The sequence below is a fragment of the Trichinella spiralis genome, assembly GCF_000181795.1.
Source record: "Trichinella spiralis strain ISS 195 chromosome Unknown Scfld2, whole genome shotgun sequence".
NCBI classification, from domain to species: Eukaryota; Metazoa; Nematoda; class Enoplea; order Trichinellida; family Trichinellidae; genus Trichinella; species Trichinella spiralis.
Genome location: NW_003526941.1, coordinates 9390396 through 9406637, shown reverse-complemented (window position 1 = coordinate 9406637; position 16242 = coordinate 9390396). Strand labels below are relative to the sequence as shown.

General features: G+C 31.3%; 4 protein-coding genes across 4 annotated transcripts; all 4 read right to left on the bottom strand.

Moving 5' to 3' along the window:
• Positions 1 to 389: 389 nt before the first annotated feature.
• Tsp_10939 (conserved hypothetical protein) lies at positions 390 to 1894 on the bottom strand. Its single transcript, XM_003380914.1, has 3 exons — positions 1773 to 1894; positions 1123 to 1170; positions 390 to 450 (listed from the first exon to the last, which is right to left on the bottom strand). Exons 1-3 carry the CDS (start codon positions 1892 to 1894, stop codon positions 390 to 392), a joined length of 231 nt encoding a protein of 76 aa, XP_003380962.1.
• A 1047-nt stretch (positions 1895 to 2941) lies between these two features.
• On the bottom strand, positions 2942 to 9746 carry Tsp_10938 (WD domain, G-beta repeat-containing domain protein). Its single transcript, XM_003380913.1, has 29 exons — positions 9396 to 9746; positions 9169 to 9217; positions 9022 to 9117; positions 8826 to 8944; positions 8667 to 8770; positions 8447 to 8599; positions 8128 to 8261; positions 7458 to 7486; positions 7308 to 7331; positions 6627 to 6767; positions 6549 to 6568; positions 6343 to 6458; positions 6230 to 6312; positions 5968 to 6097; positions 5721 to 5911; positions 5516 to 5620; positions 5300 to 5419; positions 5168 to 5233; positions 5005 to 5098; positions 4856 to 4953; positions 4675 to 4782; positions 4498 to 4594; positions 4355 to 4429; positions 4216 to 4295; positions 4024 to 4148; positions 3678 to 3885; positions 3547 to 3612; positions 3035 to 3103; positions 2942 to 2965 (listed from the first exon to the last, which is right to left on the bottom strand). The coding sequence occupies exons 1-29, from the start codon at positions 9744 to 9746 to the stop codon at positions 2942 to 2944; spliced, it is 3075 nt and encodes a 1024-aa protein (XP_003380961.1).
• Positions 9747 to 9789: 43 nt separating this feature from the next.
• On the bottom strand, positions 9790 to 13336 carry Tsp_10937 (peptidyl-prolyl cis-trans isomerase NIMA-interacting 4). The gene is made up of 16 exons (XM_003380912.1): positions 13265 to 13336; positions 13128 to 13214; positions 12952 to 13071; positions 12755 to 12910; positions 12546 to 12588; positions 11347 to 11361; positions 11237 to 11316; positions 11094 to 11184; positions 11000 to 11040; positions 10878 to 10929; positions 10730 to 10828; positions 10582 to 10620; positions 10405 to 10544; positions 10234 to 10305; positions 10131 to 10177; positions 9790 to 9904 (listed from the first exon to the last, which is right to left on the bottom strand). Exons 1-16 carry the CDS (start codon positions 13334 to 13336, stop codon positions 9790 to 9792), a joined length of 1269 nt encoding a protein of 422 aa, XP_003380960.1.
• Positions 13337 to 13517: 181 nt separating this feature from the next.
• On the bottom strand, positions 13518 to 14930 carry Tsp_10936 (putative ABC transporter, ATP-binding protein). Its single transcript, XM_003380911.1, has 9 exons — positions 14832 to 14930; positions 14589 to 14760; positions 14457 to 14531; positions 14325 to 14395; positions 14225 to 14257; positions 14091 to 14162; positions 13854 to 14030; positions 13733 to 13805; positions 13518 to 13666 (listed from the first exon to the last, which is right to left on the bottom strand). Exons 1-9 carry the CDS (start codon positions 14928 to 14930, stop codon positions 13518 to 13520), a joined length of 921 nt encoding a protein of 306 aa, XP_003380959.1.
• Positions 14931 to 16242: the final 1312 nt, after the last annotated feature.

Sequence of the window (16242 nt, the reverse complement as noted above, 5' to 3'; positions counted from 1 at the left end):
AAATGGAGCTGCACCTGGCACGGTAAATAAATATGTTCGCAATATTACAGCAAAATTCATTCATTTATTTAAAGGAACTGATTGTTTAGTGAACATTTCAATCAGACTTTGATCAACCACTTTGAAAAGAGGAAAAAATGAATGCCTAAAACAGAAGAATGGCAAAACATGACATTTGCTTAAAACACAAGCAGAATGAATTGATTAATTAATATAATGCACATGCTGGGTTGAAGTACTAGAAGTTGTGCATCACGCATTGATAAATTCTAACCTATGCCGGGATACAGTATGAACAGAAGAAACGCACTGTCCAACAATTCAACTAGTAAGGAATATTTGAAAATTCAAAAATGTCCTTAATTTTGAAAAATTAGTTAAAATATAAACTATCTGGCAGAAAACACCATAACTAAAAAGTTGACTTTGACAAAACGCACCAATGTATGTCTGAAAATTTTCTTAATTCAGAAAAGCAAGTAGTTCAAATGAAGCTGATTTTAACTGAGCTGCTTGCAAGCAGTAGCTTGTTTAGTCAATTAAATGTGCCTGTTAGGTATCGTGAAGATGATCTTCAAACGACCATATTTTAATAATAGATAAACAATACCTGTATGGTATTATTTAATCAATCTTAATTGTATGGAAATTTGACGTTCATGTAATCAACTATCATCTTATGTTGAGAATTCTTCATAGAGAATATAATGAGAAATTATGCTAAATATCGATTCTCAATTGCATTGTTAAGTGATTACGACATAAAAGTGAAAAAACTGCCACTTACTACTCAATGCGCCGTCTTCTCATTGTTGATGTCCATGTTCTTTCAGTGTTCATGATTGAAAAATTATTTTTCAGAAATTATTCCAAAAAACAATAATTAAAAAAGAAAACAAATGAATTGTTTGGCGCTTAATGTTGGTCGTTGTCAGATCACAGCCCTTTCATCCACGGACCCCGTCAAACTATAATTATGTTTAATATGTGAATAAAGCAAACGAACCTGTATGCAAATTTTTATTTCATTCTTTCCTGCTCATAAATATAACTAGTGCGCAGTTTTCACTGCGCTTTATTTACTTAACTAATACACGGTGTTTGAGAGAATATATAACTCACACTGCGGAAACAATAATTTCATCTTTATTACCAAGTTTATTTCGAAAACTAAAAATATTTTAAATACAAAAAATGAAATACTTGCTCATTTTATATGAAATGCTGGCTTGTTGTAAAATAAGAGAAAAAATAATGATTTGAAAAAACAATTCATATAGAGTGGCAAATTAAACTTTCAATGATGACAGTCATTTGAAAATTCAAAAATGACCTTGACATTGACAATTCAGTCAAAATATAAACTATCTGGCAATAAACGCCATAACAAAAATATTCACTTAGTCAAAACACGCCTCCGCATTTTTGAAAAAAAGGAATAACAACGTTGATAATGTGAAGTTAATTTCTGTCAAAGAAGATGCTTTGAATTGAGAAATTTTCAAGTAAATGCTTGTTAAACTATTGAAAAAGCAATCTACAATAGAAGATGATGTGCTTATAATAGAGAGACACCAGGCGCGCAGCATTGAAAGTGGTTTAAATGAGCTAAAATTAAATTCTAACAATCAAGTCATTCTTCCCTAATCTCAATACCATCTCATGTATAAAACAAAAAATACCGTTTTACAGGGAAAAATCTTATTTACATCTTACATTTACCAATTTTAATTAAACTAAAGAATAAAATTCACCCTTCGCTGTATCCCCACCTCGAATTACAGAATCCTGACTGACAGAAAATCACACATACCTCTGCATTCTGTTGTTGTGCTTCGTTACGCCCGTCTTCTGTTCCCTGTAGAAGGCGGTTTAAAACTCTTTTTTTCTCCATTGTTCATATGTGCAATAATGTTAAATGCTAAATAACCAAATAGTCGCCCTTTTATCACATAGTGAAAGTTACAATAAATTGAAAACTGAATTTTCAAATATAATAATTACATTAAATTTTTAATCAAAAGATAACGTTTACAAAATAAGTGTGCACAGTTTTTGAAGATAACTAACACAAGTAGAAAACAGAATTACTTTAAATTACCTTTAAACTAATTTTTGACGCCATAGTTAATTCAGAGAATATTTTACGACGCTACCACTTGATGATAAGGCACCTTTGTGACGATCATTATTTGTATAATGGAGTGCTCTATATCGAATTCTGTGGATGAAAATCTCTTGGTGAGTTAGTGAAGAAGCTAAAAATGCAGCTTAAAGAAAGTTAGCGATTGTCTGAAAAAAGTATTGATTTGCACTGTTCAACGTTGTTCAAATAATCTAAAGAATAAATTAAAAAAATACTTATTTATGCTTTCTCTATGGAAATTTATATAATCTTCTTTTCCATTATGTCAGTAGGGAATGCTACAATATATTGAAATATGAATAAAGGTTATGAATATTAAAATTTAAATGCTCTAAAGAAACTTACCCTTGTTGTGTAAACATTAAAATATCAATTACCCGATTCATTTGATATTTGCTATTGCTGTTATAAATTTAAACATTTAAAATAAATCTACATGGAATTTATAAACTTTAATTTATTGTGATAAAAAGTATTAATTTTATTACAGTGTTGCTCATAATGTTGTGAAATGTTACTTACTTTGTAGTGCCACGTCCAAATTAGTAATGTTTTTTATGTGACTAATGATCATCAATCTTTTTCACTTTTACTCCGTGAGCAGTGTATTTTTTAAGATAGTTTCACGAAAATAAAATTACATTTTTTCAGAATATGCTTTTTCTGGATATACTGTATTTCAAATTTTACTCAATTTCCTTTTTAATTACAGTACACATGTACACTTGTCTTCTGAATGTACTGCTTTTTTTTATTGAATAGGAAAATTTCATTTAATGCGACACTTGTCGACATTTAATGAACTCTATTAATGTCTAACTAATGAAAAATATAAAATAAAGATAATAAATATATCTAAAATATCTATACAGCAAACTTCTTACATACCGTTTTCAGATAATTTTCACTACATGTCGTCAACTTAAATGCCTTTGTTTTAGCAAACATAACTGAAAGCTAAATAAAAAAATACACAAAAATTTAAACACCAATACAAAAATCTGCATTTACAGTACATGAAAATGAATTTTAAAATTTATTAAATGAAAAATCAGTCAATCCACTTAATGAATAGTCAGAACATAAGAATAATAATGCAATTTAATATTTCAACAGATTATAACAAGAATTTATACTGTTTTCAGTTTTATAACTGCAGTAGGTGAAAATTTTTTATGTTTTTATTCATTAAGTTGATTTGAAATATAATTTTCAGAACTAATGAATACAAGGAAGATGGCAAGCAACAAATTAATATTCCATGTTGTGAATGAAAAATGAAAAGCAGTGATGAGTACAGTAGTAAAAAGAACAGTCGCAATGTTTTGCTCATTAACAATTAAAAAATTAGAGAAATATAACATTTATGAAGTTCATTTCACTGCTTTGTAATACAAAACAAGGTCACCACCTTGCTTCCAGATGAAATACTTGATTGTTCTAAGATCCATATTGGGATCTAACCTCTGAAAGTGGATACTGTGTTTCATTAAAACACAAATTCATCATATTGCTGCAAAAACAGCTTTACCTGATCTTGACAGTAAAGTTCAATTTTCTCTTCCAAATTGGAAGGCAATACTGCAGGCGTTGAAGAAGGTTGACTTTGTGCACCGGGGCTTTTTTCACTGTTAGCATTCATGCTATTTTCAGTACTGACAGCAGTTGACAAGATTTTTTCATAAACATGCTCAATAACTTTACGCACTTGCAACATGTCAGAAGCACTGAGTCGATCACTGCAATATTTATCAAATCACCGTGAATATTAAAAAAAAAACATCCACACATGCAAATGTATTTTTCAGTTTTACCGTTTGTAGACTTTCAAATTGAACGATGGATGAGGAAATAAGTAAAATGGAATTTTATTATACTTCGGCATTGCTTTGTTCACTACAATATCTACAGCCCATTGGGGTAGCACGTCGTTCAACAGTGCACTTTCATTTTCACCACCGGCATCACGACAAGCTAATCGAAACAGTGCCCTGCCCGACGTCTCACTGTGAAGAAAAGGACAATGTTTTTTTCAAAATTTCTATTCCATATACAAAACAAAATTATACACACCAAAATATTAGTGGTGTATGACCAGGAACAGCAAAGTAACCATTGCTAAAACGCTTGTCAAATCCTGTTCCTTCTTCTGAAAAAAATATATAATGCTAACTAAATAAATAACATTTCACTAAACAATCGACGTACCTGGTTGATCTTGAACAGACTGTGCTCGTGGCCAGTGCTCTAGAAGAGCTTGTAAAAGTAAACCACCAAAATTTACTAAAGCAGCATGCAATCAATCAATTATACAAATTTCAATAATTACAAACATAATTTTCAAAAAATACATTTCACGTCAACATTGTTGATGTTGCCTAGTTTAGCATCTTTTGCCGACACCCATGCTGAAAAACAATCCGCTTCATCTAATGTAATTTGTAGCATCTAAAAATGCAACAGGAAATAACAATTAAAAGAAAAAACTGAATTTCAAAATCAAACAAATATCCAAATAATATAGTTACTCCGGTTTTCAAATCAACGGAAAACCAATTCGGTACGAAGAGCATTTTGAATTGCTCTTTCAATTTTTGCTCAAAATTCTGACAACCAAAGTCTTTAGCTTTTCTAGCCTGAAATATTTGAACGTTTGCAAATTCTTAGGACAAAAAACATCCAACTCATTTTCCAGAACAATTTTCCCACCCGAAGCACGTCCCACAGTGCAATATTGTCTTCCGAATCTCTTGTCAAAATAAATCGTTTATCATTTAATATGCTGTATTGACGAATACTTGGAGCACCTGAAAAAAGAATATCAACTCAGAGTTTTACAAAAATATAATTTAACTCACCTTTTATTACATATTCAGGTTTCCTAACAAGTGGCATATCTGCATTGCATCCGTCAACATCGTAATCATTGTCCAAACTTTCAGCGGAGATTTTCTACATAAGTACATAAATAAACAGTACAGTTGATTAATTTAGAAAAACAAAACTTTTTTTGTTAATTACCCATAATCGAACGCTGGAATCAGTGGTAGACGACCAGATAGAATTTCCATGGTCGACTAACAGCAACTAAACACGCAAATAACATTTTATTAATGAATTTTAATTTTAGCCATTTTAGCATTTCCAATTTACTTTCAAAACTGGTGCTTGCTCTTCAAACAGTAAAACAGAATTTTCGGTACATTTCAAATTGGACATAAAAACGCATTTATCCCTCCCTGCAGAATAAACAGTACTGAATGAATCGTCAGTCTATAAAAAAGAAAAATATACAAATATACAAAGAAATAAAATGATAATAATAATAATGAAGACATACACTGCACAAACTGAAAAACTTGTACTTACTTGCAAAGACCAAACACCCTCTGTATGGCACCAAATTGTTCCAATTGATCGTTGCATCCCCAAATGCCATAAGCGAATGCTTGCATCCGAACCAGCCGATACACACTAAACAACCGATTTTATAAATTTTGAATTTGAAGAAAGTCACATACATATATTTATAATTATAATACAAATACGCATGATTAAACACAACTCAACTTACGTGCGTTCCGTCACGACTAATTACAATTGCTTTTACCACATCTGTATGACCGCGAAGTTTCATTGACTTTTGACAAGTACGAGGATCCCAAACTCTTAAAACTTTTTCCGCTGAACCAGAAACAATCACTGTACCACTTGGATTCATCGCAAGTGAATATATACTGTCCTTGCTGCCATTCAACGATGAAGCTGAACAAAAAACACTTACACTTAATATTAACATTGACTTACAAATCAGTAAACACTTGTAATTGTATTATTGGAGGCTGTCAATGCAGTCAATGTATTAACATCCCAAAGAAAGATACTACGATCTAAACCGGCCGACGCAACTTGTTCTTTATCTTTCGCATATGCCAACGCTTTAACATAATCCTAAAATAATAACCAACACATAACATATACACAAGTACATATCATTGCAATACAACAACTATCATTTATTGTTTATATTTAATGGTATTAAAAGTGCTGTTCATTAACTGCGATTGCAACCGACTAACTCACTTTGTGAGTACGTAATGTTGACATACAAAACCCTTTGTGAGCATTCCAAACTTTAACTGTCGTGTCACTTGAAGCCGAAATTACTGAAACATAAATAAATCAATAAACATCACTCTTATACGTATCATGCAATCTATTCACGTCAGCACTTACAGTGCCTTCCGTTGCAACACAGCAATACATCATTAACCCAGTCCGTATGATGTTCCATAGAACCAATATATGGATCCTAAACTACACAAACTCTTTATTCAGAACATTTCCTGATTTATTTAAATTTAAATAAAATTTTCAATAAAATAATACATTAAAAATAAACTTAACGACTAAATAATAACTCTGAAAATAAACATAATAATAAAATCATCACACTTGGAACAATGTTAAAAACGCATACCCTATCAAGTCTACTGTTCCAAATTCGAATAACTGAATCTCGGCCGGCTGTGTATAGCCTTTGTAGAGAGGAATCAAATTGCATAGAATTAACCCCAGACCTATGTCGAGGTTCCACTTCATCTCTAATCACATACGAAATCTAAAATAAAAAAAACAGAATACAAATAACAATAACAGTAATCGTTAAAGTAAATGGCTACCTGTATTTTTTTCTTCATTGATCCGCCAACTGCCTTTTGAGAATAATTCATTTTCACCAGCACATTTTTCTTTCACCATATCCTTCGCACTTTACCACAACGCATTCTATAAAAAGCAACCATTTCAAATTAATTAAGAACTGTTTCTCTCATCTTAGTGGATAAAATGTTAAAATATTTATCTCTTGCAGAGAACACTGCAGAAGACGTAAAAAATACTTTCAAGTGCCATGCACTGAGCAAAAATATGGTGCGCAAAGGCTGCTAGATTTCAAGCATTCTACATATTTTACACCATTATTTAGTGCATTTACATAAGGCATATACAGAAAAACAAGCCACTTGATAAAACTCACTTTCTAATAAGCAAATTTAGTTCAAATTTGTATATTACACATAAACTCTTCCACTCACATTTTGCATCAAATGCATTCAGTCTCATAAATGCAACAACATTACGATAGACAATTATGATTTACAATAAAGGCAGCAGAAAATTCCAGCTGAAACAAACAACAAATATTTCATTTCAGCTTGCAAACATATATGATAAAACACCTATAAAACTTATAGTGCATTTCCAAAATCTATTACAACTTTTCATCATAATAGTCTAAAAACTTATTAACCATTGAAAATGCAAATTCTTCCCTAAAAGCTACAACTTACTTTATAAAATGAATAAATAAATACATATGTGTATAGTTCAGTTTACGCTTAACGCAGAACCAGAATGCAAATGTGCAATTATGTTAGTTTTTCAAGTTTAGTAAAAAAAACGAAAACCTTTTCTTCGCACAAACTAACAACAACAAAAACGACCTAAAATCAAAATCCTAAACAGATGGCTTACTGTAGTTAAATAATCAAGTTAAAAAAATGAATTACAGTATACCCCAATTTGATATTAATTCAAATAAGGAAGTGATCAAATGATCCAGTTTAACTGCTATAAGCAAATAAATAAATGTATAATTACCTAAATAAATAATCTGTTACCAACGCGAAAATAACGTTTCATTCAACAATCCATTGTTTTCGAATTTTAATTTCAGCATAATACAAAGCAAAATCAGTAAAACAACTAGATAAATAGACATTTGTAAAAAAACTGCAAAATGAAATGTATACATCACGCAAAAAAGCCTTTGTACTTATACGAATCTTCAAATTCAGCGTGAAGAAAACACAACTAAATAAAACTGACATCCACGGGAATAAACGCAAACTTGCTAAACAAATTGAATGAATAAAAATAGAAAAGAAAATTATAAAAAAGAATAAACCTTCAAGAAAAACGCCACATATTCAACGCATTATCAGATTTGAAATATTTCGTAACAATTTCATCGGGTACATTGGTATTCATATCAATGAGCGGTGGAATACGAAATCCCGAAGACGTCAGTAAAAATGGATGCAACGGATTTAGGCTACAATTACATTATCAGCGTTTAATTTACAATGAAAAATAATAAATTATAATAATTGCTTGAAAATGAATTTTCTGATAAGTGAAAATTTTTTCTTATCATCAAAGCAAATGCATTCACTGTTTGATTGAATTGCATGATGGGAAAAAATAAACGAGACAAAAAAGAACCAAATTCACCCATACCTGATACCGTTTATAAGCGAAGAGGATGCACGAAAAGTCAAAGTGTGCTTCAAAATCGAACAGTGATCAAAACAGTTGTTTGCATTAAATTCATCCAAATTCCAAATAATTACATGGCCAGTAGAACTTCCTGATATGATGAATTTGTCAAAGCTTAAAATACAGAAATAAATATCGAGAAAGAAGTTCCCAACTTTTGCAGCAAATCTTGAATACTTACTGATCAATATCGAAATAAATACGCTGTGGAGTATCGGCAGGTCGTTTGAGAACTTTCATTTTTTTCGGCATGATACGCACGTCCCAGCAGCAAATTTCACAATCCTGAAACAAAAGCAAATGGTGAAATAGTTGAAATTGGAAAAAAAATTGATTCTACACAACGGCCGCCAGTAAATAAATAATATCCCGATGATGTCATCATCATATGTGTAATGCCACGTTGATTTGCTACGAAAACAACTTGCGGTTCTTTCAATCGGTTGTCATACAAAGCCACTAAAAATGCACAGCAAAACAACAACATTAATTGAGAAAAAAAATTCTCAATTGTGATGTGTCATTTAATTTCTCACCGGTTCCATCGTATGAGCCGGCAAAGAAAATACCATTAGCATCCGAAGGCATCGTGAAGCATGAAATCAATCCCTGCTGTCCACCGGTTTCTTTAGCTTAAACGTCTTTTACAATTTCAATTTCCAAATGAAACATTTTTACAAAACTTAGCCATACACCACGTTGCGATTGAAGAAGTCTGACATCCAGGTCTCTCTAAATCAAACTGACGGATACACTTCTTGAAACCAGCATACATGTTACGGCCGTCGTTTGTGAATACCAATGACAAAGCAGGAGCCAACTCATCCTTGAATTCAACGAGAAAAACCAAACAATTATTACACAAAAAATTTTACACTATTGCATGAACATATTTCAATAAATTTAATACCTTATCATTTATTGCTTTGAATGCTGCTCGAGTTTCTCCGGTGCAATCTTTCAAAAAAATAGGATCGTGACGACAGGTATATGCAAATAAAGTTGCACGTTCAACGCTACCACTAGCTGAACATACGGGTGACCAACAAAAATCATAAATACAATCACCGCAAGAAATTCGCTTCAACAAAGACAATGTTGGTGATTTCGCTTTACTATCATCGTTGGAGTGTTCATTATGAAAATCAGAATTATACGACGATAGTTGAAACAAACGCAACCGGCAATCCTCGGCACTTGTAATTGCATAAATACCATTCGGTGACCTGACAAATGCGAATAATATTTTCAAAATGGCCATTATCAAAAATAATTTTTTTAATAATAAACAACAAATCAAAATATTACCATTTGCAACCTTTACAAAAATTGTTGAATCGTCCACCATCGCGTTCAATATTAAATTCCTTCTTCTCGGAATAAACAAGCCTTGGAGCAGCTTTAATTTCCCCATATTCGCTGGAAATATGACGAACAAACAGCAAAATTGCATTAAAAGAAAATTAATTATTCAAAAACAGTAGTTTACAAAAAATTAATTACGAAAATTTCAACATTAAATACGTTCAATTCGTTCATTCAGCTTAAAGTTTGAAAATCATGTACTTCATTTGGTAATCAATTTCACTTTAGATTATTAAAAAATGCTCATTTTTCAATTTTACATACAAACATATCTACTTACTGATATTGAAATGAGTCTGAAAAATCGGTATCACGATGACTATCTTCCTACAAAATAAAAAAATAAAAAAGAAGAAAAGCAAAAATTATAAATCGCAAATTACTTTGTTTAAATAACTGCTATTCGCACAAGATAATACATTGAACTGATAATCAGTAGAAGAACAATGACTTCTCTGAAGTAAAAAGTATAGAATGCAAGTTAAGATTAATATATTCTGCCCATTTTTCCTTCTAAATAAATCATTCATTTATGATGGTATATTTATGCTTACTTTCCTTTTCTTTAGCGCCGTTGTTGTTTGATTACTTTCACAAACATTACTTGCTGTACTCTTCTTTTCTGAATCGTTATCAAATATATCAAAAGTTTTCAAGAAGTAGCTTATTGAACTCACATCTGGGTGGGGATTTTCTAAACGCAACTATGCTATGATAAATTTATTACAAACCTATTACTACAGTTACTTCGTTTTCGTTCAGAGACACGGCTGGAAGTACTTTCATTAAATATTCTAGACTGTTCAGGATGGGCTAAAACCTCGCAAACATTATTATATCATCTGCACTTGAAAAAATTCCACTGCTGCTGTAAAGTACCTGGCAATACTGCATTTGTATCTGAATTTTTATCGATCATATGTTGAAACTTGGATTTCTGCGCAACTGCTACAGTTCCCACATTTGCATTTTCATACACTAAATTCACAAAAATTTCATGCTATTCCATCAGCGAATTGCTATTCACCATGCGAAAATCCCTTACCACTGACTTCAAAATGCGCAGTTATATGCTGCACCTAAAATCGAACGCAAGATATTTATATAACATTAAATATATAATCCTGTAGTTTACAATTAATGATTTACCCCAATCATTATACTTGTAGAAACACTTTCTACATTGCATTCTGAAAGCAACTTATTATTCAACAGTAAACGAATGTCAAATAGAAATAATTACTGTTGAATTTAGCTGGAATTGCATCAGCAACAATAACATATTCTTCTTTCAAACCTTCCTGGATTTCTCCATCTGGCGATAACTCTTCAATCTAGAAATTCAAATAAAAATTTTTCTACAACATACAATAAATTTCATTTTACCTTTTCACTAGACTCGGTGAATGGGTTTTCTTCAGTGCCAACTGATACAATTCCTCCTTCAACAGTGTTAATTTCCATTGCTACAAACAATCTTTTCTTCTAACAAATACCAGCGATGTTATTTCCTAAAAAATTTCAAAAATCATATTAGTTTCTTTGTAATATCAAAATAACTTTCTTAAATAAAATTTCCAAGATCAAAAAATACCATAATCAGTCAAACATCAAAACAACATCATGGTTTTGCCCAAACTGACATGTATACTTACAAAATCAATTGACAAAACAGATTTCAAGTAAGGCAAAAAATACAATTTTCTGTAAATCAAAAATGCTCAAGTATGCTAATGGAGCCAATTCGAAATGGGTTTAAATGTGAATTATGAACTTCTTATCGCTTCGCAATCACATTTTTCAAGAATAATAAGAAATAAAAACACAATTATTAATTTGGTAAATGTTCACCACAATAGATAGTGCAAGAAATCTTGGAATTGTATTCAAATGAGACACAATATTACTTCATGCAAAGCGCAACTCTGAATTAAGAAACATTTCACGATCTCAAATATTTCGGTAAAACTGAAGCACAGAACATACAACAAACAACTATTTAAAAACTCTGACAAATAATATCATGATGATCAGAAGAGAATACTATTCATTTATCAAATACTACTACATGAATTTTGTTGAATGAATGCACAATTACATGGTTACTTCTAAGAAATAGATCTTTTTAAACAGTATATGCAAATCGAAGCATATATCTTAACAGATGAAAAATTAAAAATACTGTAAACACTTAAGAAAAAAAGCATTATTTTTTCAAACAATAAAACATCTTACTTACTTCACTTATTAATTTAATAAACCAAAAACATTTTATTGCATTACAGTAAACCAAATGACAAAAAGGTTCAACTTAACTGTATAAAATAATATGGACTACTTGAAAAATGTTGCTTACATTAGCTAAAACAATTGATCCAATAAACAATAAGACAAATTACAAAAATAAATGACTTACATTTCATACTTTGTTAGCAGTCATTAGTGTAAACCTGAGCATAAGTAAGTTAATAAAATTTTCTATACTCCATTTTATTCGTCAGACGTCACGTTTGTTAAATGCACCTGTTCCTTTCATGATTTGAGATTTATTAACTGAAAAATCTGAAATTTCATAAACAGAAATCACTGTCAATAATTTGGACCCATGAAAGAAAAAAGTCATCTAGCGCCTTTCTGCTGAACGAAGAAGTTCTCGAAATTTAGTCAAAATAACTAAATCATTAAAAAAATTAACTTATATCTGCTAAATAAAAATATCCAACAAAAAATGCTGTTCTCTGTAATAAATTTAACAGATTTTCATACAATAAATATTACAACATAATTCTATGAAACGCACTTGTCATTACAATCATGTTTTGTGGATTTCATAAGTTCAAGAGTGATGATGAAAAGAAAAGATGAAAATAGATACAACAAACAATATTATTTCTTGCCTTCTACCATAATAATATGATAACCAAATTTTGTCTTAACAGGTGGATCAGTAAACACTGGCTTATCAACCGTACTAATTGGTAAACCGAAAGCAGCATCTTGAAACGGACCAACCATGGATCCACGTACCATCCAACCAAGATCACCCTGCAGAACAATGCACTAAGAAACGCTGAAAATAAAAGTTCCACTTTTCCACTTACACCTTGGCGAGCTTTGTCTTCACTATAACTGCTCGCAACTATGTTAAATTTTTCGCCAGCTTTTAGTTTTTCCATTGCTTCATTAGCTTTTGACAATTTCTCACACAAAATATGCCTAACCTTAAAAATTGGCAAACAAATAAAAATTCCCAATTAAACATGATCATTAATTGAACCTTGATCGCATTTCCACCTCCTTTACCACCTTTTGCCGGCTCTGCAGATGCTGACGAAGTTGCATTTTTTCCTTTTCCTTTTGGCATCTGAAATTTATGCATGAAACAACACTAATTAATAAATTCCCATTTAATACGATGATAAAATATTTTTTCCGATCATTCCGGAACTTGCACACACTCATGCGTACATCATGTACACCATACATTTCTTTTTTGCTTTATTTCATAATTAGATAAAAAAAATTTTGCAATTTTTTTCATTATCAAAATCTAACAAAAAAACAAAACAACCTTTTCAAAATTCTTCAACAACATCAGAAAACGAAATTGAATGAATTTTTTTTTAAAAAAAGCACTTTACTCTTTTACACCAACAATAAACTTCGCTCAACATATTTCGCCTAAAGATTCCAACAGTTCCTTTCTGTAATCATCAAAATCACCATCAATTTCACAGATATTTTGATCTTCAACAATCCAAAGCTGACAATCTGTTTCACGAATCAGACGTTCATCATGAGTGACCATCAAGACTCCTATAAGTAAGTGAAGAAGGAAAAAGAGCTTTTCAAGTGTTTCGCTTCAACACTTCCACAACTTACCACCCTGAAATTCATTGATAGCGTCTGCCAATGCGTCAATTGATTCAATATCCAAATTGTTGGTCGGTTCATCCTGTGCAAAAAAAAAGATTTTTGAAAATTACAAAAACAAAATTTTCACCACAATTATTTTCACCAAAATAAGAACATCCGGTGCACTCAGTGAAAGCTCCGCCAAAGCAACGCGGGATTTCTGACCGCCAGACAGATTCTGTATCTGAATGGTATGAGCGTGGGATGCTAGACCAACTACACCCAAATTTTTCCTAGCATCTTGGTAACTTAAATTGAACAAACGCTGAAAACCAAGCTCAAAGTTAATTCAGTTTCTTGTTGAATAGTCATTTTATTTTTTTACTCTCAAATATTCAACTGGCGATTCGTCGTTATTTAAATGTTCTGAAGAATGCTGATCAAAACGTCCAATTCTCTAAAAAAAACATAATAATGCAACTGACCACAACGGCATCACAAAAGAGCGTATATTTTCACCAGTCTGTGATTCTTTCGAATTTCACCACGAGTCTAAAATATTCATAAAGCATAAACAAAACAGACAGCCTTGAATAATGACAAGCAGGAGAAAGCTTACGGGTTCCAAGTCGCCGAGTAAAAGTTTCAAAAATGTTGATTTACCAACACCATTTGGACCAACAATTGCAACTATAAATTAAAACAACAGAAATGGAAGAAATATCATGATACACATCGATCTAAAAATTACTTCGGGATGATAAATCTATACCAAAATTAACATTTTCAAAAAGTATCGGACGACCGGGAAAACCAAATGAAACGTCTAAAAAAATCCATTATTAATTATTAAGCTAATAAAACAATAACTACTATCACGCACCATGAGCGCCCAATATAGGAGGATTCAGTGCAGGTGGGTCTGGAAAGCGAAATTTCACTACATAATCCTTGGGACGTTGAATCAAATTCATTTTATTTTCTTCGTTGTAGAAGTCATCAATTTTGTTATCTTTTTTCTGCTTTGCTTGCTTCCCTTTGGCAACTTTTTCCAGCTGAAAATATTATTTATTAAATAAAAATCAAGCAATACTAAACATATACAAATTATCATCAACATTATTACAGCTTGTTTATTGGATTTTCCGGAAATTTTCAAATCTCGAAGCTGCTTTTGCTGTTTTTCATACTCTTTTTCCAGTTCCTTTCTCTTCTGACCAAACATCTTTTTAAATTGACCTAACATTTTTCAAGTTTATTGAAAATTTTCTGAAATGTATATTTTTTATTCCGTCTTTTCTTCATATACTTACTATAATTTCCTTTGTAATAATACAGCTTTTGTTGGTCAAGATGAATTATATCCGTGCAAATACTATCCAAAAAACTCTGATCGTGTGACACGACAAGAAGAGTCTTCTTCCAATTTTGTAAATAGCTAATAAACAAAACCGTTCAGATTGGTATATTACAGGTGCATTTAGCTTTTCTTTTCATCATTACTTATCAAGCCAAATGACAGCATTCAAATCCAAATGATTTGTCGGTTCATCCAATAAAAGCAAAGTTGGTTCAAGAAAAAGGGCTCTTGCCAATGAAATGCGCATCCGCCAACCACCAGAAAATTGATTCGATGGTCTGGATTGCATTTCCGCATTAAAGCCAAGACCTGCTAAAATTCGTCTTGCTCTTGGTTCAGCTGCATCTGCACCTATAGCTCTTAATTCATCGCAGACCTGAAAACGATGCCTTCAACTAGAAAACAATTCTTTTGAAAAATAACATAATACCTCTTGCAAACGTTCATTCACACTCAAATCACCATCACTAACTTTCTCCATCAGTTGACGTTCTTCATCAAGCAGCTTTTTACGCTTAACATCAGCCAAAATGACCACATCGATAGCAGATTTTTCGTCCACTTCAATCTCTTAAAAAGAAAACAAATATACATCATATGCAAATTGATTATACATTAAGTAACTTAAAAGTTATGCATAAATTAAACGGAAAAAAAACAAAATTCGCTCCAAAATACTGCTAGCGTACCAATCAAACAAACTGCATTTAATGCATATACAAAAGTATCAATGACAAACAGCTCACATAACTAACAATACAATTTTTCACCATACCTTGTTCACAATAAAGTATATCTATATTGGAAGGTATATCCAGCTTACGGTTGGCAATATGCTTCAACAAAGTCGTTTTACCCATTCTAAATAATAACAAACTATCAATAAATTAAAATGAATTCAACAATGAATGCAAACACACATTTCACAATATAAAAATTCTAACTTGTGGTTTTTGTTATTGACTTCAATTTTCCATTATTTAAAAGTAGGAACTACCCTGCATTTACAGAAAAACTGAACAAACATAAATCCACAACAAGTGTGAATTCATGTTCATCAGAAAACAATTTCATAACAAAATAACTAATAAAATTATTTCTGTCAGATGAATTTAAATTCATACATTAATGAGTCTATAAAGCATCGTACAACAATACCGTCGTATTAAAATAAAAC